This window comes from Physella acuta, unplaced genomic scaffold (genome assembly GCF_028476545.2).
Source record: "Physella acuta isolate Inbredline_101_S28 unplaced genomic scaffold, ASM2847654v3 ptg001467l, whole genome shotgun sequence".
Lineage (NCBI taxonomy): Eukaryota > Metazoa > Mollusca > Gastropoda > Physidae > Physella > Physella acuta.
Window position 1 is genome coordinate 442,501 of NW_026732982.1, and position 22,431 is coordinate 464,931.

Here is a 22,431-nt window from a genome sequence, read left to right on the forward strand (position 1 = left end):
ACTACAACACACTGGTCACTACAACACACTGGTCTCTACAACACACTGGTCACTACAACACACTGGTCACTACAACACACTGGTCACTACAACACACTGGTCACTACAACACACTGGTCACTACAACACACTGGTCACTACAACACACTGGTCTCTACAACACACTGGTCACTACAACACACTGGTCACTACAACACACTGGTCACTACAACACACTAGTCACTACAACACACTGGTCACTATAACACACAAGTCACTACAACACACTGGTCACTACAACATTGGTCTACAACACACTGGTCACTACAACACACTGGTCACTATAACACACTGGTCACTACAACACAATGGTCACTACAACACACAAGGCACTACAACACACAGGTCTCTACAACATTGGTCTACAACACACTGGTCACTACAACACACTGGTCACTATAACACACTGGTCACTATAACACACTGGTCACTACAACACACTGGTCACTACAACATTGGTCTACAACACACTGGTCACTACAACACACTGGTCACTACAACACACTGGTCACTACAACACACAAGTCACTACAACACACTGGTCACTACAACACACTGGTCACTACAACACACTGGTCACTACAACACACAGGTCTCTACAACACACTGGTCACTACAACATCGGTCTACAACACACTGGTCACTACAACACACTGCTCACTACAACACACTGGTCACTACAACACACTGGTCACTACAACATTGGTCTACAACACACTGGTCACTACAACACACAGGTCTCTACAACACACTGGTCACTACAACACACTGGTCACTACAACACACTGGTCACTACAACACACTGGTCACTACAACACACTGGTCTCTACAACACACTGGTCACTACAACACACTGGTCACTACAACACACTGGTCACTACAACACACTGGTCACTACAACACACTGGTCACTATAACACACTGGTCACTACAACACACTGGTCTCTACAACACACTGGTCACTACAACACACTGGTCACTACAACACACTGGTCACTACAACACACTGGTCACTACAACACACTGGTCACTACAACACACTGGTCACTACAACACACTGGTCTCTACAACACACTGGTCACTACAACACACTGGTCACTACAACACACTGGTCACTATAACACACTGGTCACTATAACACACTGGTCACTACAACACACTGGTCACTACAACATTGGTCTACAACACACTGGTCACTACAACACACTGGTCACTACAACACACTGGTCACTACAACACACAAGTCACTACAACACACTGGTCACTACAACACACTGGTCACTACAACACACTGGTCACTACAACACACAGGTCTCTACAACACACTAGTCACTACAACTTCGGTCTACAACACACTGGTCACTACAACACACTGCTCACTACAACACACTGGTCACTACAACACACTGGTCACTACAACATTGGTCTACAACACACTGGTCACTACAACACACAGGTCTCTACAACACACTGGTCACTACAACACACTGGTCACTACAACACACTGGTCACTACAACACACTGGTCACTACAACACAATTGTCTCTACAACACACTGGTCACTACAACACACTGGTCACTACAACACACTGGTCACTAGAACACACTGGTCACTACAACACACTGGTCACTACAACACACTGGTCACTACAACACACTGGTCTCTACAACACACTGGTCACTACAACACACTGGTCACTACAACACACTGGTCACTACAACACACTGGTCACTACAACACACTGGTCACTACAACACACTGGTCACTACAACACACTGGTCTCTACAACACACTGGTCACTACAACACACTGGTCACTACAACACACTAGTCACTACAACACACTGGTCACTATAACACACAAGTCACTACAACACACTGGTCACTACAACATTGGTCTACAACACACTGGTCACTACAATACACTGGTCACTATAACACACTGGTCACTACAACACAATGGTCACTACAACACACAAGTCACTACAACACACAGGTCTCTACAACATTGGTCTACAAAACACTGGTCACTACAACACACTGGTCACTATAACACACTGGTCACTATAACACACTGGTCACTACAACACACTGGTCACTACAACATTGGTCTACAACACACTGGTCACTACAACACACTGGTCACTACAACACACTGGTCACTACAACACACAAGTCACTACAACACACTGGTCACTACAACACACTGGTCACTACAACACACTGGTCACTACAACACACAGGTCTCTACAACACACTGGTCACTACAACATTGGTCTACAACACACTGGTCACTACAACACACTGGTCACTACAACACACTGGTCACTACAACACACTGGTCACTACAACACACTGGTCACTACAACACACAGGTCTCTACAACACACTGGTCACTACAACATTGGTCTACAACACACTGGTCACTACAACACACTGGTCACTACAACACACTGGTCACTACAACACACAAGTCACTACAACACACTGGTCACTACAACACACTGGTCACTACAACACACTGGTCACTACAACACACAGGTCTCTACAACACACTGGTCACTACAACATCGGTCTACAACACACTGGTCACTACAACACACTGCTCACTACAACACACTGGTCACTACAACACACTGGTCACTACAACATTGGTCTACAACACACTGGTCACTACAACACACAGGTCTCTACAACACACTGGTCACTACAACACACTGGTCTCTACAACACACTGGTCACTACAACACACAGGTCTCTACAACACACTGGTCAATACAACACACTGGTCACTACAACATACTGGTCACTACAACACACTGGTCACCTCAACATCGGTCTACAACACACTGGTCACTACAACACACTGGTCTACAACACACTGCTCACTACAACACACTGGTCACTACAACACACTGGTCAATACAACACACTGGTCTCTACAACACACTGCTCACTACAACACACTGGTCACTACAACACACTGGTCACCTCAACATCGGTCTACAACACATTGGTCACTACAACACACTGGTCTACAACACATTGCTCACTACAACACACTGGTCACTACAACACACTGGTCACTACAACACACTGGTCTACAACACACTGCTCACTACAACACACTGGTCACTACAACACACTGGTCACTACAACACACTGGTCTACAACACACTGCTCACTACAACAATCTTGCTACTACTACAGTTGTTATTGTAAACAGCGTATGAAAAGTTGTTTCTAACGTGACCTTCACATAACAAATCAAACAACAAGAACCCTAATATGCTAAATTTATCTATGCATTTTAAAGTCTCTTTTCTTTCCTAGAAAATCTTATTGCAAACAGGTTTAAACCAGCCGAAAGGTTACTACTTAGATATTTACGAGTATTCGATTCTGAACAATTCTAACGACATTTTTTTTACAGACTAACACATGATTGCATGAAATGAATTATAACAAATAGTACTCGTACCACCGACCTGGTGTACGGTGTGTAGCAGTGTTATAAAATATAATATGGGGATTGTTGTCTACTACAATCATATAAGTTCATATTAGGGTATGGGTGTCACTGGGTGTGTCAAAACATGCTTCTATAGAGTATTCGAGCTCTGGTATCGCTTGCATCATTAACAGACACAAAAGCGATGTCGCCCTATGCCTTCCAGCACGATGAAACAGATTTATTGTGATAATATCTGTCGCATGAAATCACATCGGCTGTGTTAAGTTCTTTTTCTTGAGGTGAGGATATCAACAAAAATTAGTTTAGGTATATAGGCATATTTAAACACATATAAATATTATATATATCAATGAATACATATTTATTTGATGTATGTTAAGTATTACTTCGAAATAAATAACCACTCTTTTACTACGGTGAGAATGTGAGGTACCGTAGTTTAAACTTAAAATTTGTAGTTAATGTAATTTATTTATTTTTAGCGCAATTTCCATTCTGGAGAATTGCGTTTATTAACCCGTCATTTCTGGATGGATGAATGGATGGATGGATGGATGAATGTATGAATGTGTGTCCGCAGCTTTAAGTCGTATCTCCTCCTCAACGAAGCAATATCGAGGACTAGTTCCAAAAGCAAATATGTTAAGCAAGTTACGAGGATGAACATAGGCCATAAAAATTCCGGGTTTCTTTCATGGATTTCCCGTAAAAGCCAAAACACCTCGGAAAAAATGCAGTTTTTGGCCCATATCTCGGCAACCAGACCACATAGCGACTTGAAACATGTACCAATCGATTCCTGCCATAATTTAGAACAATATTGCCGAAGAAAGTTTTCAAAAATATCCTTTCGTTCGGTCACAAAAATTTTTTTGAATTAATTAAAATTTGGACCGAATTATTGAGCATTTTTATCCAAACACACCACACGCGTCATTGCGTTCAATAGCTGCACCATCACGTTCAATAGCTGCACCATCACGTTCAATGGCTGCGTCATCACGTTCAGTAGCTAGGCGCGCAATGGTTTTTAGTCATGTAACTCTATAGTAAATAAAACATGTATTTTAACCAATGGTTTTACTAACCCTGCTCTTGATTTACGCTACGACAGAGCTATTTTTAGATAACATAAGGAAATTGCGCTTAAATGTCACTAGACTTTTTAATAAACTTGTTTTAGTGTAAAAACGTTTTAATAACAAGCTTGTATGTAATAATGCTACCTCCACATAGCATAAGCTACCACCACGTATCACACTGAAGCTTCTCGATATAACGATGCTAGCTGCACCAAGCACTATGCAGCATGCTACACCAACATATTACTGTACTAGCTCTATTTTAGTGTGGTTTTTGAAAAATTTAATTACAGATTGCTTTGAGATTGTGATGAAATATGTATATAATATCTAGACTTATCCTAAATCAAGAATTAAACACATCTATCACTGTGTTGTAGTGATTTATTTTGAATATATTTTACAGACATAATGGCTCGCAGATCACTAATGTCCACACAGATGTGTATAGCTTTGATTGGTAAGTCTGGCAATGGAAAAAGTGCTACTGGGAATACCATACTGGGGAAAGAACGTTTTAAGGAATCAAGTAGCTTAACGTCATGCACTGATATAGTAGAGGTAGATTACACTGAGTTTAGAGGTAGAAGAATACAAGTGGTGGACACCCCAGGGCTGATGGATACTAGACTTAATACGCAAGAAGGTCTCAAGAAGGTGTGCACAGATATGGTCAAGTTAATGCAAGCGTGTCCACACGGTATAAATCTGTTGGTGGTGGTCTTGAATGTCACAAACAGATTCACCACAGAAGAAGCTAAGGTACTGGCTGTTCTTAAGTCTGTCTTTGGACCCGAATTTATCCGAGAGTATTGCGTCGTTGTCATGACAAGGGGTGAGAGCTTTAATGGAGATGAAGATTTCATCACGTGGTGCAGACAGCAGGAGGGCCCAGCTAAAGAATTGTTTGAAGAGTGCCAGTACAGAATTGTTTTGATGAATAACAAAGGAACTCCGCTTGAAAAAATACAAAGTGTTTCGAAACTTATCGCATTTTCAATCAAAATGAAAAGTGATGTTGTTCCGTATACAAATAAACTGTTTCAAATGTTCGCTATACATAGAAAGCAAATTGTCATCTTGCATGGACTTGCTGAATTAATTGCAGAAATCAATTCTAAAGTCACCTTGCTTAAAGATGATATTGAGCTTTTCAGAAACGGACGGAAACAGATTAATATAGTCCAAGCAGAAACTGGAGCCATACTTGAAAGTTTCAAGGAAGCAAAAAGTAGTGCTCTCATTTCTTTTCTGGAGGAAAAAGTCAAAACAATACAAACAGAAACCAACAAAATCGATCTCCAAGTTGAACTACCGCTACAGTTTCATACTATTCTTTCCTCGGTAGAAACTCCAATTTTCAACGCATTTATTCAACTCTACAATTCACGCGATGAAAACTGGACCGCAGATGAAACCCAAGCCGAGATTTCTGCTGGAATATATTCCATGTTGAGCTCCATTGCAAAAGAAAGCAGGGGCACTGCTGAGTTCGAGGTGTTACATGAGGAAATGGAAGAGTTAGCTACACGGATGGGTTTTATTAGCACGCAAGAAAACAAGTTTAAAGAAACAATGTTTCAACACTACCCAACAAAAGGCTTAGAAATATTGATTCCACTTCTTGAGATACTGAAAGTATTTGCCTCGCGACAGAAACAACGTGAACAACTGCTGCGGCGAGCAGACGATTTGTTAACAGCCATACAAGAGGAGGACGCTGGATCTGAGCAACTGAAAAAACTAGAGCGAAAAGCTAAACAAATTATTCAAACACTGAAGGAAATCGACCCAAATCAACCGATAACCAAAGCTTTTTATGACAACCTAAATAAACTACTGGAACGGTTCAATACATCAGCCACACCGTTGGGTGGAGCCTCTGTCAGCTTTGCTCTTAGAAGTGCTGCTACTATAGCAGGATCCACTATTGCCCTTACACTGCTAGCAAGTGGTGCACCCATTTTTGCTGGTGTTGCCGCAGCTTCGACAGCTTGTGTAGTAGCTGTTGGTGGAATAATAAACAAAATAATAGATAGATTGAAAGAAAGGCCAACAGCTCAAAAGTTAGAAGAGGTAACCAAAAACAAATGAAGGCGTTGCAATTCATTCGTTTGGATCTTATGAAATTAGATTTGTCTGGTCCGACAATATTTGAGTAGTGCTTATTTCCGTCAACTGTAGACGAAATAAACACAGCGCGTATATCCTCTACCGGTCTTTCGATTAAATAAACACCGCTTATACCCTCTTACTTTGCTTATTTCCTCTATCGTATATACCGATTTGAAACTAAGGGGAGGTAACAAGTTCTGCTTGATCTTTTTATTGGCATCTGTAAACTTTCGTCACGGACGGCTGCTTTCGCGATGGGGGGGGGGGGGGGGGGAGGGGTATTGTCATATTCACACATTACGAAGTACTGAAAAGTAGAAAATAAAACAACTAAATACGCCGCGGATCGACTCGTTTAAATATAATTTGTTAAAATTATATTATTAGATGCCATTTGCACTATTAAAATAAAAAAGGCACCATACTTTTAGGCTTACTCGTTTTCGAACCTTAAACCTTTTTGATAGCCACCGTGAGATAAACCTCAAGATATAACATCATATAAAGTCAATCAAATATAAAGATAAATATACATCATCAATAGCCTAAATGAGGGTAGTACTTTATTTCGGTCACGGGCTTTCGAAGAAATAAACACCATGCGTATATTCTCTTACAACAAAAATGCTTATTTTCTAAAATTCTGTTAAAATTCTTAATATTTACTCTGATATGTTCACTTGAATATTACAGTTTACATCATCGGCGTGTGAGCACTGAAACGGACCACATCATGTTATGTGTATATGGCCACGTCTACGTCTGTGTCAGTGGCGTAGCGAGAGGGGGGGGCGAGGGGTGCGGATCGCACCGGGTGACACCATTTAGGGGAGTGACACCAAGGCAAAAATAGCAAAATATATATAGAGAAAAATGACAATTCCACTTAATTAAGTGATCAATTCGAGTGTTAAATAGTCTTTTAAGAGCAAATTCGACAAATCCCGACAAGGGTAGAGAGGGGGGGGGGTTCAAATCGATAATTGAAAGTTTGATCCAGAGAGCGTGCCAAATTGCAAGTTTGTCCCCGGGCCCCGGGTAGGGTCGCTACGCCTCTGGATGGGTAACACCATTAAGTGCCGCACTGGGTGACACCCGACCTCGCTACGCCACTGTTCTGTGTTCTACGTCTATGGCCACGTCTACGTATGTGTCTCTGTTCTACGTCCAAGACCACATCTCGTGAGCACTAAGGTGTAAAGTAAACTTGTTACCCTCATCCCGGAGTGAACATTTTAAAGGTCACTAGCCTCCCCTTGATGCCAGACAACTTGTGTAAGTTTAACTAGCAACGCCCAGGTGTTTTCAATCTCCAACATTATCTAAACACACAAAAATGTTTTATTTTAAGTTTTCTATTATTAATTAAAAGGAGAGGTAAAAAAAAGTACGGAGGTCAGCTAGGGAGCACGCTAAATTTAACGCTGACATTCGGACTTCAGTTTTTCCCCTCACATTTTAATAGGGGCAGTTATATTTTATCTACTGGTGCCCACTGTATCGTGTTCTCTTGTTTTCATAATACTTGTGAGTTATTTTATATTTTCCTTATTTTGATTATAGATAAATATAATGTTGATTATAAATTGTTATAACCTTTACACCATTACTGTTTAGTTTTTTTTTTAAATTTCTTTTTAAAATATGTTAAAGCTCAGATTATCATAATGGGTTGTTGTCTTTAAATATTGTATCTCATGTCCTTTAACTTCGTGGTGATTTTTATTAATCTGTGCATCTAAACAAAAATATTCATTGACAAAGCAACTGCAGGCAAGTAAATTAGTTGCTTGAATTTATTTAAATTTCTAAACACATTAACCAAACTGGAATTAATTAATTCGCTATCACTCTTTATCAACCACAGATAGGATTTAATATTTTTTTAATAGGGGAAGTATGGAGACTTAAGGAAGATCAGAATGAAAACCATACATATTATTGTGATGATTGTTATTAAACTTTAAATTAACTATCATAGAGTACAGTACCTAAATATTAAATATTAAATAGAATGTATTTAAAAGATTTCTTAATCGACCAAACTATTTTTACTATCACTACAGAATACAATTATGTTCATTTTCTTTTTGCTACATTACAAATAGTTGTTTGTTATTACAAAGTTTTAATAAACATTTTTATTTTCATTTTGCACTACTATATCCATTTTAAAATTGATGTTTCTGGTTTTAAGTTCAATCTAAAATATTGTAACTACGTAAGCTGTTTTCAACTTTGCTTGATTTGGTTACGTTTAATGGTTTATATCAATGTAACTTGGGGCGCCTTCATATATATTGTTATTTATATACTTACACTATAAGTAGTTCTTGTTTAAATAAGAATAATAAATATGCAAATAAATGTATTTTTTGTTGTTTTCTTTTCAATAATTCATTATCGACGTCCGGTTAATCATAGTAATCTCTAGTTATGTCAAACGTTATGTTTTCATAAAGATTATGTCTACAGAATGTAAGCAGCTTCATGTATCTGTGTTGAGAAGTGAAAGTTGGTTGTGTGGTTTGAAGATTGTTGTGAACAGATAAATAGGGGTCGAACAAACTGGGCGTCAAACAACATGTGCGTCTTTCGCTAGAATATGAAATTATGTGGAACGTTATTGTAAAAAAAAATCAATGACATCTAATTAATTAAAACAAATGAACACAAATTAACCCAAAGAAAGAGTTAAGACTAAGAGTAATACTATTTCAATCGACTCCGAACTCTCCCTATTACCTCACATCAACCTCCCACCAACCTCCCATCAACCTTCCACCAGCCTCCCACCAACCTCCCACCAACCTCCCACCAACCTCCCACCAAACTCCCACCAACCTCCCACCAACCTCCCACCAAACTCCCACCAACCTCCCACCAACCTCCCACCAGCCTCCCACCAACCTCCCACCAACCTCCCACCAAACTCCCACCAACCTCCCACCAAACTCACTCCAGCCTATCAACAACCTCACACCAACCTCCCAACAGCGTCCCACCAACCTCCCATCAACCTCTCACCAGCCTCCCAGCAACCTCCCAAAAACCTCCCACCAACCTTCCACCAGCCTCCCACCAAACTCACTCCAGCCTATCAACAACCTCACACCAACCTCCCAACAGCGTCCCACCAACCTCCCATCAACCTCTCACCAGCCTCCCAGCAACCTCCCAAAAACCTCCCACCAACCTTCCACCAGCCTCCCACCAAACTCCAACCAACCTCCCACTAACCTTCCACCAGTCTCCCACTAACCTCTCACCAGCCTCCGACCAACCTCCCAAAAACCTCCCACTAACCTTCCACCAGCCTCCCACTAACCTCCCACCAGCCTCCGACCAACCTCCCATCAACCTCTCACCAGCCTCCCAGCAACCTCCCAAAAACCTCCCACCAAACTCCCACCAACCTCCCACTAACCTCCCACCAGCCTCCCACCAACCTCCCATCAACCTCTCACTAGCCTCCCAGCAACCTCCCAAAAACCTCCCATCAACCTCTCACTAGCCTCCCAGCAACCTCCCAAAAACCTCCCACCAACCTTCCACCAGCCTCCCACCAAACTCCAACCAACCTCCCACTAACCTCCCACCAGCCTCCCACCAACCTCCCATTCCTCCACTGTACCCAGTGTCATTTAGCCGCCACTTCTACCCAAATGCCTTAACATTCGACTTCACACCATCTTACTATATTCGAGATCCGGCCATACATATGAAAATTATCGACAGAATTAATAGAAAAAAAAATTGGTTTTATTAAGCACACCACGGCAAAAACACGACACAATCAAATCTTGTTAAGCTCCAGCGTTAATCTCGAACTGAGGTTAAACTTCCAACATTTGATTTTTTTATATCATTCCAGTTCAATGATTATACACTTTTCTAACCCCTTCCTCTCTTCCCACATACACTTTTTACTTTCTCTTATATACGAAGTATAGAGAAAGTATTGTAATCGTGCAAAAAAAATCGAGATTTTAATCGAGATTTTTACAAATCTCGACGTTTTACACCTCACTAATACGGAAAAACATAATTTTGCAATCTTGTCGGTATGTCTGTGTGTCTGTCTGTCTGTCTGTCTGTCTGTGTGTGTGTCTGTCTGTGTTTAAACACGATTACTTGAGTACCGTTACAGCTAGGTTGATGGAATTTCATATGTAAGTATTTTATCAAAATCGTAGATCAACTTTTAAGCGATTTCCGATAAACGGAAGTGGTACTTTTCCTACTTTGAATTTTTCAAAGCCTATGACTTGAGTACTATTTAAAATAGATAAATGAAATTTCACATGTAAGTAAAAGATCTAATTCTCTACCTTCTGTCAAATTTTGAGTAATTTTGAGTTGACCGGAAGTACTAATTTACGCTATATCCGATTTCTCAAAAAACGCATGTAAATTTATAAAGTACTAATAATATTGCGCACTATTATGAACATTTTGTTTTGGCGTTCGCTTGGTGCGCAATTCTTTTTTCTATGAGATTCTATTAAATTTTTAAAAATTTAAGTAATTTAAAATCTTGTCTACATTCCAAGTTATATAAGAATATTCGAGAAAGTTTAGGGGAGATCACTCCCGGTTTATTTAAACTGTTAAACATACAGCAACTCTAACAAAACACCTTTAACTAGCTAAATTGATCGTTGTTGGGTAAACTCAATAATACTCCCAGTATCAAAATACATTAACCAAAACTGACAGCAGAAATAAATTAGGTATAGAATCTAATATTTATTTGGCTTTTAAATGAAAAGCAACATTTCTCAAACAAAAATTTAATTTTACTAACGTTTTAAATTATAGAAAATGACATCCACCCCATCACCATATGACTACCACCTTCTCCGCCCATATGTTTAGCAACATTCTCCGTCCATATGTTTAGCAACATTCTCCGCCCATTTGTTTAGCACCATTCTCCGCCCATTTATTTTATGTTTAGCACCATTCTCCGCCCATATGTTTAGCAACATTCTCCGCCCATTTGTTTTGCACCATTTTCCCCCCATATGTTTTGCACCATTCTCCGCCCATTTGTTTAGCACCATTCTCCGCCCATTTGTTTAGCACCATTCTCCGCCCATTTGTTTTATGTTTAGCACCATTCTCCGCCCATATGTTTAGCACCATTCTCCGCCCATTTGTTTAGCACCATTCTCCGCCCATTTGTTTAGCACCATCCTCCGCCCATTTGTTTAGCACCATTCTCCGCCCATTTGTTTAGCACCATTCTCCGCCCATTTGTTTTATGTTTAGCACCATTCTCCGCCCATATGTTTAGCAATATTCTCCGCCCATTTGTTTTGCACCATTTTCCCCCCATATGTTTAGCACCATTCTCCGCCCATATGTTTAGCACCATTCTCCGCCCATATGTTTAGCACCATTCTCCGCCCATATGTTTAGCACCATTCTCCGCCCATATGTTTAGCACCATTCTCCGCCCATATGTTTAGCACCATTCTCCGCCCATATGTTTAGCACCATTCTCCGCCCATATGTTTAGCACCATTCTCCGCCCATATGTTTAGCACCATTCTCCGCCCATTTGTTTAGCACCATTCTCCGCCCATAAGTTTAGCACCATTCTCCGCCCATATGTTTAGCACCATTCTCCGCCCATATGTTTAGCACCATTCTCCGCCCATTTGTTTAGCACCATTCTCCGCCCATTTGTTTAGCACCATTCTCCGCCCATTTGTTTAGAACCATTCTCCGCCCATTTGTTTTGCACCATTCTCCGCCCATTTGTTTAGCACCATTATCCGCCCATTTGTTTAGCACCATTCTCCGCCCATTTGTTTAGCACCATTCTCCGCCCATTTGTTTAGCACCATTCTCCGCCCATTTGTTTTATGTTTAGCACCATTCTCCGCCCATATGTTTAGCACCATTCTCCGCCCATTTGTTTTATGTTTAGCACCATTCTCCGCCCATATGTTTAGCACCATTCTCCGCCCATATGTTTAGCACCATTCTTCGCCCATATGTTTAGCCCCATTCTCCGCCCATATGTTTAGCACCATTCTCCGCCCATTTGTTTAGCACCATTATCCGCCCATTTGTTTAGCACCATTCTCCGCCCATTTGTTTAGCACCATTCTCCGCCCATTTGTTTAGCACCATTATCCGCCCATTTGTTTAGCACCATTCTCCGCCCATTTGTTTAGCACCATTCTCCGCCCATATGTTTAGCACCATTCTCCGGCCATTTGTTTAGCACCATTCTCCGCCCATACGTTTAGCACCATTCTCCGCCCATTTGTTTAGCACCATTCTCCGCCCATTTGTTTAGCACCATTCTCCGCCCATTTGTTTTATGTTTAGCACCATTCTCGGCCCATTTGTTTAGCACCATTCTCCGCCCATTTGTTTAGGACCATTCTCCGCCCATTTGTTTTATGTTTAGCACCATTCTCCGCCCATTTGTTTAGCACCATTCTCCGCCCATTTGTTTAGCACTATTCTCCGCCCATTTGTTTTATGGGTGCGCGGACCTTTGACCATAGGGGGTTTGACCATAGGGGGTTTGACCACAGCGTAGCTTTGACCATAGGGGCTTTGACCATAGGGGGTTTGACCACAGCGGGCCTTTGACCATAGCGGTGCTTTGACCATAGGGGGTTTGATCATAGGGGGTTTGACCATAGGGGGTTTGACCACATGTGTTTTCTCAGTAGAGGGTCTTTGATCACAGGTGGTCTATCAACTGGTGTTTGATCACAAGCGCTGTGTCCGGCTTTGATCATAGGTGTGATTCAATTAACACGATTTTATACATGTTTCCTGAGAGTACGTAAATAGAAATTAACATGTATTAAAAAAAGCCAAGAACTATATTTTAGTCTCCACATAAAGGCTGGTGCTAGGCCTCATAGATTTATTTTAAATATAAATGAATCACAAATAATGCGTTATATAACAAGTTTCACAAATGTAGATGTACTTGAAAATACATAGCATATATAAAGGATAAAAAATGATACAAAACTTGCCAACAATATAGTCAAAGATGTAATACATAAAATGGTTAACTAAATGACAAATGTGCTATAGCACGCAAATATGTCAGTACATCTGTTTGACCATATATCTGGACAGCACGTTGTACTTTTTCGTGCAGCATCTTGTATCGCTTCTCAGCTGGGTAGTGTTTTATTTGGCAAGAGACAGTATAACGCAGCAGGGTTGATGCCGTTAACAAATTGACATAGAGTAGTTTAGATGACTTGTATTTATACATGATGATTTAACATATTACATCATGTCGAAATTTAAAATATAATTTAGCAACTTTTAAAATAAATCCTTACCATATATGTGGACAAAACACCTATGATCAAAGCCGGATACAGCGCTTGTGATCAAACACGAGTTGATAGACCACATGTGATCAAAGACCCTCTGCTGAGAAAACACCTGTGGTCAAACCCCCTATGGTCAAACCCCCTATGATCAAATCCCCTATGGTCAAAGCACCGCTATGGTCAAAGGCCCGCTATGGCCAAACCCCCTATGGTCAAAGCCCCTATGGTCAAAGCTCCGCTGTGGTCAAACCCCCTATGGTCAAACCCCCTATGGTAAAAGCACCTGTGGTCAAAGGTCCTAGGACCGTTTTATGTTTAGCACCATTCTCCGTCCATTTGTTTAGCACCATTCTCCGCCCATATAATTAACACCATTCTCCGCCCATTTGTTTTATGTTTAGCACCATTCTCCGCCCATATGTTTAGCACCATTCTCCGCCCATATGTTTAGCACCATTCTTCGCCCATATGTTTAGCACCATTCTCCGCCCATATGTTTAGCACCATTCTCCGCCCATTTGTTTAGCACCATTCTCCGCCCATTTATGTTATGTTTAGCCCCATTCTCCGCCAATATGTTTAGCAACATTCTCCGCCCATTTGTTTTGCACCATTTTCCCCCCATATGTTTTGCACCATTCTCCGCCCATTTGTTTAGCACTATTCTCCGCCCATTTGTTTAGCACCATTCTCCGCCCATTTGTTTAGCACCATTCTCCGCCCATATGTTTAGCCCCATTCTCCGCCCATTTGTTTAGCACCATTCTCCGCCCATTTATTTTATGTTTAGCCCCATTCTCCGCCAATATGTTTAGCAACATTCTCCGCCCATTTGTTTTGCACCATTTTCCCCCCATATGTTTTGCACCATTCTCCGCCCATTTGTTTAGCACCATTCTCCACCCATTTGTTTAGCACCATTCTCCGCCCATTTGTTTAGCACCATTCTCCGCCCATATGTTTGGCACCATTCTCCGCCCATTTGTTTAGCACCATTCTCCGCCCATATAATTAACACCATTCTCCGCCCATTTGTTTTATGTTTAGCACCATTCTCCGCCCATTTGTTTTATGTTTAGCACCATTCTCCGCCCATTTGTTTAGCACCATTCTCCGCCCATATGTTTTGCACCATTCTCCGCCCATTTGTTTAGCACCATTCTCCGCCCATTTGTTTAGCACCATTCTCCGCCCATTTGTTTAGCACCATTCTCCGCCCATTTGTTTTATGTTTAGCCCCATTCTCCGCCCATTTGTTTTATGTTTAGCACCATTCTCCGCCCATACGTTTAGCACCATTCTCCGCCCATATGTTTAGCACCATTCTCCGCCAATTTGTTTTATGTTTAGCACCATTCTCCGCCCATACGTTTAGCACCATTCTCCGCCCATATGTTTAGCACCTTTCTCCGCCCATTTGTTTTATGTTTAGCCCCATTCTCCGCCCATTTGTTTAGCACCATTCTCCGCCAATATGTTTAGCACCATTCTCCGCCCATTTGTTTAGCACCATTCTCCACCCATTTGTTTAGCACCATTCTCCGCCCATTTGTTTAGCACCATTCTCCGCCCATATGTTTGGCACCATTCTCCGCCCATTTGTTTAGCACCATTCTCCGCCCATATAATTAACACCATTCTCCGCCCATTTGTTTTATGTTTAGCACCATTCTCCGCCCATTTGTTTAGCAGCATTCTCCGCCCATATGTTTTGCACCATTCTCCGCCCATTTGTTTAGCACCATTCTCCGCCCATTTGTTTTATGTTTAGCCCCATTCTCCGCCCATTTGTTTTATGTTTAGCACCATTCTCCGCCCATACGTTTAGCACCATTCTCCGCCCATATGTTTAGCACCATTCTCCGCCCATTTGTTTTATGTTTAGCACCATTCTCCGCCCATACGTTTAGCACCATTCTCCGCCCATATGTTTAGCACCATTCTCCGCCCATTTGTTTTATGTTTAGCCCCATTCTCCGCCCATTTGTTTAGCACCATTCTCCGCCCATTTGTTTAGCACCATTCTCCGCCCATTTGTTTTATGTTAAACACCATTCTCCGCCCATACGTTTAGCACCATTCTCCGCCCATATGTTTAGCACCATTCTCCGCCCATATGTTTAGCACCATTCTCCGACCATATGTTTTATGTTTAGCACCATTCTCCACCCATATGTTTAGCACCATTCTCCGCCCATATGTTTAGCACCATTCTCCGCCCATACGTTTAGCACCATTCTCCGCCCATTTGTTTAGCACCATTCTCCGCCCATTTGTTTAGCACCATTCTCCGCCCATATGTTTGGCACCATTCTCCGCCCATTTGTTTAGCACCATTCTCCGCCCATTTGTTTAGCACCATTCTCCGCCCATTTGTTTAGCACCATTCTCCGCCCATTTGTTTAGCACTATTCTCCGCCCCCCATATAACTATCACACAACCTCTCTACTATCAGGACATCCTCTTTATCCTAGTACTACTACATCTCACCGCATGAATTCCCAATGTTATTTTTCACTGGAAACTTATTTTCCCAGAAAACGAACGTAGCCTACAGGTTGACTAAACAAAGTGATCGATTAGTTCGATACTCACATTAGAACCGACTACTTTAAAAAGATTGTTTAAATGCTACAATCTTCTAACATAACAGAAATAATACATTACACTACGACACATCAGTTACAATCGATACTTGTAGGATTTGTTCATTTAAAACAAGCTTTAAATGAACAAGAGATGTAGAAAACATAACAGTTTAGGGACCAGCGCCCGATTTTTACTTTATTTTTACTGGAATTTAAATTTTCATTTAAAAGTTTGTTATATTAAGGTTTTTTACACATTTTTTCTTTCTAATATATATATATATATATATATATATATATATATATATATATATATATATATATATATATATATATATATATGTATATATATATATATATATATATATATATATATATATATATATATATATATATATATATATATATATATAATTTTTCTTTCTTTCTTTCTTCATTTATTTATCATTAATTTATTTTTGTATTAATTAAATAATTAATTAATGTATTTATTTATTTCTGCTACAACGTACAGCAGTACAGGCCAAAGAGTATCGTAATCGTGAAACCTAATAGAACAAATCCCGATCTAACATTGAGCGTTTAAGCAAAAGTAGGTTAGCAATGTAGGACACACGTTTGTGTTTTACAGCCTGGCTTGCAGCATACATTTCTAGCCTGAAATCATGGTATGTGTTGTTTTTTTTTTAGTATATTTGAGATTTCATACTTTGTGACTACGTGATCTAATCATGCTTTATATCATAAGAAAATCGATATACTAACTTTACCAGTGTCTACCCCCAACCCTCGTAAAATTAAGACCGCCCCCCCCCCCTCCATTTTTTTCAGGAGAAAAAAAATGTCTGAAAGATCACTGAGGCCTACCGCTTGTTACCTCCAGCAGATCCTTAATCACTTTCCAAGATATTTTGATTCTTTTATTGTAGAGCTTGTAAAAGACGTGATGATAAACCCCTGCCGATTTGCTAGCAGTAAGCTTGCACTGTACAAGATAGCTGGCAACCTATTCTGTGCTACCAGCTATTTTTACTGTAAAGGGCTTTGGCTCTAGTGCTTTTTAAAGTGTCGCTCCTATCTTCTTCCATGTATCGTTATATACACGTTCACGTTCGCTTGTTGAACCTATAGCAACTTCACTTAGCACCATGTATGTCATCCTCCCGTTTGCTTCTTAGATTTTTTTCAGTCACTTTTGGTTGTCATAGTTCTCCACCTCGATTGCTTGTCCAGAGATGTTAATGTCTACTAGATGTTAAGGATAGGTTTGGTCTAGTAGGTTTACTCAATTTTCTTTTTTGTTTCCCGTCTTTTCTGTACCTGACCACTGAGTCCACAGTATCACCCCCCCCCCCCCTTCCTTTCCTCTTGTCCCATAGGCTGTCCAAAAGTAACCTACCCCTCCCTCTCTCTCTCACACGCTCATTACACGCTTTTATTTCGTTTGTGGGTTTAGGGTGGATCTTGTAGCTCAATTTCATCCCACTTCTCATGCAGTGATTTCTTTCAAATTTTCCAGATGCATTTGGTCTCAAATGGTATTGCACGAGTATCTGATTTTTAATCTAATTAGACATAAGATTAGTCATTAAAATGTAATTTAAATTGCAATAATAAAAGGGGAGATAAAAGATTAACTACTTGCCAGTAAAGTAATAGAAGGGGAGAAAGGTGACAGTATACCAGAACAGCTAAGTTTAGGATGTGGGGTCACAATCTCACCGTACCGGGTGACACCCGCCCTTATACCGTCACTGGCAGTAGCTTTACATGGCGAGAGCGGGGGGTACGGTCCGCAACGGGTGACTCCATTTAGGTGGTGAAACCAAATTGAAAAATGTAATGTCAAAACAATTTTATAATTTTATAATAAAATATAATAGTAGGTGAGAGGGGTGATCCCAAATAAAAAATTGAAAATTGTTGGACGGAGGAGGGGGGGGGGGGAGGAGTGACACCGGTTGATATCGGTCCTAGTGAATTCACTGGGACCGTGTATTACGAGTATGAAGGGGTGCAGTTAAGAGATGTGACCTTGCACATATTGTATTATATTAGTTAATCGATGACAAACGGGAAGTTCTGTTAGAATTGTAATTTAGGATTGCAGGTGGTAATTTCTGACGTCATATTAGTTGGTGGTATTTTTAGACGACATGTTAGTGTTGAAAATATAGGGTGAGGAAAAAATGCAAGGTGGATTTCTAATTTTTGTAAACGTTCTGTTAAAGGTCAGATTTAAGCAAAAAGATAGTTAATAAATTTATATCTATAATAATAGTTTCGCTGTCTGTGTATCTATCTATCTGTGTATGTAACTGCAAGAACGCTCTAGAGAAAACACAAGCAATTTAAAAACTTTCACAGTGAAACGAAAACGAAATATGACGTCACATTTAGCATATAGTAAAAAATAATCTCAAGCCGGAGAGTGCACACAGTAATATGACGTCATTGATTCTCGAGTAAACATTTAATAAAAAGGCAATTTTGTCTAATCTAAATGGTTTGCGTGAAGAGTTTCTTTCATACAATTCTTCGGGTAGGGGCGAAGCCCCACCCCCGCGTAAGAACGTCTGAGCCCCCCCCCCCCTCCCCCTCCCCAACTCAAAAGAATTTTTTTCATCGATACTCTATAATAGATTTTATCGCCTAATTAATGTGTCTAATCTAAAAAGTGGTTTTCTTGCAATGTCTTTAATGCAATTCTTCTGGTAGTGGCTAAGCGCGACACCAGTGTTTCTTTCAGACTTTTTCCTCCCCGGAGGGGGGAACTTTTTCAAATCTAAAAAGCGTTTAGCGTGCAGTTTTTTTTTCAAGCATCTCTTCCGGTATGGGCGAAGCCCCGCCCAGATTCTTCCTTTAGTTTGTTTGATCTACAAATGCGACCAGGGTTTCTTTCAGACTTTTTCCTCCCCGGAGAGGGGTGGGGGTACTTGAAATTTTCGGGGGCGGGGGTAGAATTTTCTGGGAGGGGGCGGACACTGGAAAAAGTATATAATTATATTTCGTTGAATGGGGCGGTAGACATGTTTTGGCGAAGCCCCCTCCTCCCAAGTAGAGTTGCCTGAAAGAAACTCTAAATGCGACTTTTGTCATGAATGAGATTAGGTGCATGGTTTAGGGATATGCCTATGACTATATTGTGTATAAATTAAAGTACCGAGAAAATAGACAGCACTATCAACCTAGCGCCCGTTGTATCCTTCCTCAACGGGCCATTTTTCTCGTAGTTAAATATTTATGTTTCCATAGGATGAGAAGAAGCTGGTCTTTTTAATTAAATAAATATTTTTGTATCCACAGGATGAGAAGAAGCTGGTCTTTGTGTTAGTGGGAAAAACTGGCAACGGCAAAAGTGGAACGGGAAACACAATTCTCGGACAAGAGGAGTTCATCAGGTCAAACAACACGATGTCCTGCACGGTGATCAACAGCATGAGGTGTGTGGAGCGAGACGGGTTGACTGTTGAACTTGTTGACACCCCTGGGCTCATGGACACAGAAGAAGATCAAGACAGAGACAACATCACTCAACAGTTGCCGCTGGTCATGGGGCAGTGTAAAGATGGCCTGGATGCCTTTCTTCTAGTTCTCAAGTACTCCAATCGATACACTGCTGAGGACGTTAAAACTGTCGACACCCTTAAGAATATGTTCGGTCAAGACTTTGTGAAAAAACATTGTATTATAATCATGACCTACGGAGATTTAGTGGACGAAGAAGAAGAATCATTCGATACCTGGTGTCGTAGACAAAACGGTCCAATACAGCGACTGTTTCAGGAATGTGACTACAGGATCGTGCTGTTTTACAACAAGCTCAAGAAGAATGAGGTCAACAAGAAAAGCCAAGAAAGCGTCAAGAAACTGTTCAGCCTAGCCTCTAAGCTTAGCGTCCACGGCCGTTACACGGATGAAACATTCAAGGCCTGCTATATCGAGCGCGAACGTCTGCTGCTCCAGTGGAACCTCCCGGCACTCACATCTGACATGCAGAAGAGGCTGCAGGTGATTAGGTCTAAGGTCCAGTTTGCTCTAGTCGCCGACAAAACAACTGAGGAAACATTCCAGAGCATACAGTCTCTAATAGACGACCTGCTACATGAGATCAAAGATAAATCGAGAGAAACTGAAGCCTTCAAAGAGTTGGAAAAAGAAGCGGAGATGTTGAAAATTATTATTACTGATAAATGTGAAAGCAAGTTACAAAGACTGCTTGATAAAATTAATTCTCTTTTAAATCCTATAATTCCCGAAAAAGATCGCGGAGAGATTTTTAAGAGTTTAATATCATGGTTTTGGGCATTTTTGAATCTTCGACTCCAATTGAAGTTCTAATTGTAACTTAAACCTAAACCTTGCTTGTATCTAGTTCAAGAGCTTTCCGGCATGTTTGTCCTGTGCTAGTCTCTCCTACTTTCCCAAGGTGTATCCAATCTTCTAAATCACGTCTCCAGGTCTTCCTTGTGGATTCCACGTAAGGGTCTGTCTTGTTTATTTGTTATGGTGGATACAGACTTGCTGTGTGTGGCCATCTCAGTCATTTCCCAGTTTGGTAGGTTTAACATGAAGCAACATCAGGTTAACTTAGGTAGGTTTAACATGGGGCAGCATCAGGTTAACTTAGGTAGGTTTAACATAAGGTTAACTTAGGTAGGTTTAACATGAAGCAACAACAGGTTAACTTAGGTAGGTTTAACATGGGGCAGCATCAGGTTAACTTAGGTAGGTTTAACATAAGGTTAACTTAGGTAGGTTTAACATGGGGCAGCATCAGGTTAACTTAGGTAGGTTTAACATAAGGTAAACTTAGGTAGGTTTAACATGGGGCAACATCAGGTTAACTTAGGTAGGTTTAACATAAGGTAAACTTAGGTAGGTTTAACATCAGGTTAACTTAGGTAGGTTTAACATCAGGTTAACTTAGGTAGGTTTAACAGGGGGCAACATCAAGTTAACTTAGGTAGGTTTAACATCAGGTTAACTTAGGTAGGTTTAACATGGGGCAACAACAGGTTAACTTAGGTAGGTTTAATATTGGGATACAGCAGGTTAACTTTAGTTGGTTTAACGTGGGGCAACAGCGGTTAACGAATTTGTGGGATCTTTCTGAGGCATGAGTTTATAAATGATTGTATTTTCTTAACTATTTGTGGCAGTTATTCTACAAGTCTCAGTTCCGTAGATAGAAACCTTTGTACATCTAACTTCCATAAATAGGCTCCATGGAGTAAAACATGTAACAGTTATGCTGATCTAACTCCCATAAATAAGATTGCATGATTTCCTGAAATCCCCCCCCCCCCCCCGCCCTTCCTTCATCTAAAAAAGCTCACATCATGGAAATATACAATCAAACTATTTTTAGAGCTGTTAGTTTCCCGGTGTGGTTGCTTCTGTGTTCGGATGTTTGTAGTGTTAAATCAACTACATACAAATAACAATGTATGTGACCTTGCCAATAGTTTGCTGAATTTCTATTCATTTTATTGATGTCAAATTACAAATGTACCCCAGTATATAGGCCACTTGCAGGAAATATATTATTAACAATGTAAAAAACTATTTGCTTTTTAAATTTAAAATCGCATGACGTTGATTTTACATAAAATCAAATAAACATTGTTTACCTCTAAAAGAGTAGAAAATTATGAAAGACGATTAAAATCAATGTAGGCTAATAGGCTAGAAATGAATGTATGTAAAGGTGTACGCTATAATGCTTTTGCTATATTATAAAAAAAATCCTCATAATATAGCACCTTCGGTTTTGTGTCACCTCTCTCACCACCCCCCACCAACC

General features: G+C 40.5%; 2 protein-coding genes across 3 annotated transcripts; both read left to right on the plus strand.

Moving 5' to 3' along the window:
• Positions 1–3,749: 3,749 nt before the first annotated feature.
• Positions 3,750–6,846, plus strand: LOC131928165 (uncharacterized). The gene is made up of 2 exons (XM_059284106.1): positions 3,750–3,792; positions 5,003–6,846. Exon 2 carries the CDS (start codon positions 5,008–5,010, stop codon positions 6,688–6,690), a length of 1,683 nt encoding a protein of 560 aa, XP_059140089.1. The 5' UTR covers positions 3,750–3,792; positions 5,003–5,007; the 3' UTR covers positions 6,691–6,846.
• A 10,355-nt stretch (positions 6,847–17,201) lies between these two features.
• On the plus strand, positions 17,202–21,935 carry LOC131928161 (uncharacterized). Of its 2 annotated transcripts, XR_009383734.1 has the most exons (3): positions 17,202–17,293; positions 19,932–21,607; positions 21,680–21,935. XR_009383734.1 is itself a non-coding variant. In XM_059284103.1 (2 exons), the coding sequence occupies exons 1-2, from the start codon at positions 17,291–17,293 to the stop codon at positions 20,964–20,966; spliced, it is 1,038 nt and encodes a 345-aa protein (XP_059140086.1). In that variant the 5' UTR covers positions 17,202–17,290; the 3' UTR covers positions 20,967–21,935. The 2 variants fall into 2 exon arrangements, 1 of the variants encoding a protein (XP_059140086.1); XM_059284103.1 differs by having other exon boundaries at positions 19,932–21,935.
• The last annotated feature ends 496 nt before the right edge of the window (positions 21,936–22,431 follow it).

What these genes read in the sequence shown, in the direction of transcription:
- LOC131928165 (XM_059284106.1), top strand. Translation starts at nt 5,008, where the DNA reads ATGGCTCGCAGATCACTAATGTCCACACAGATGTGTATAGCTTTGATT.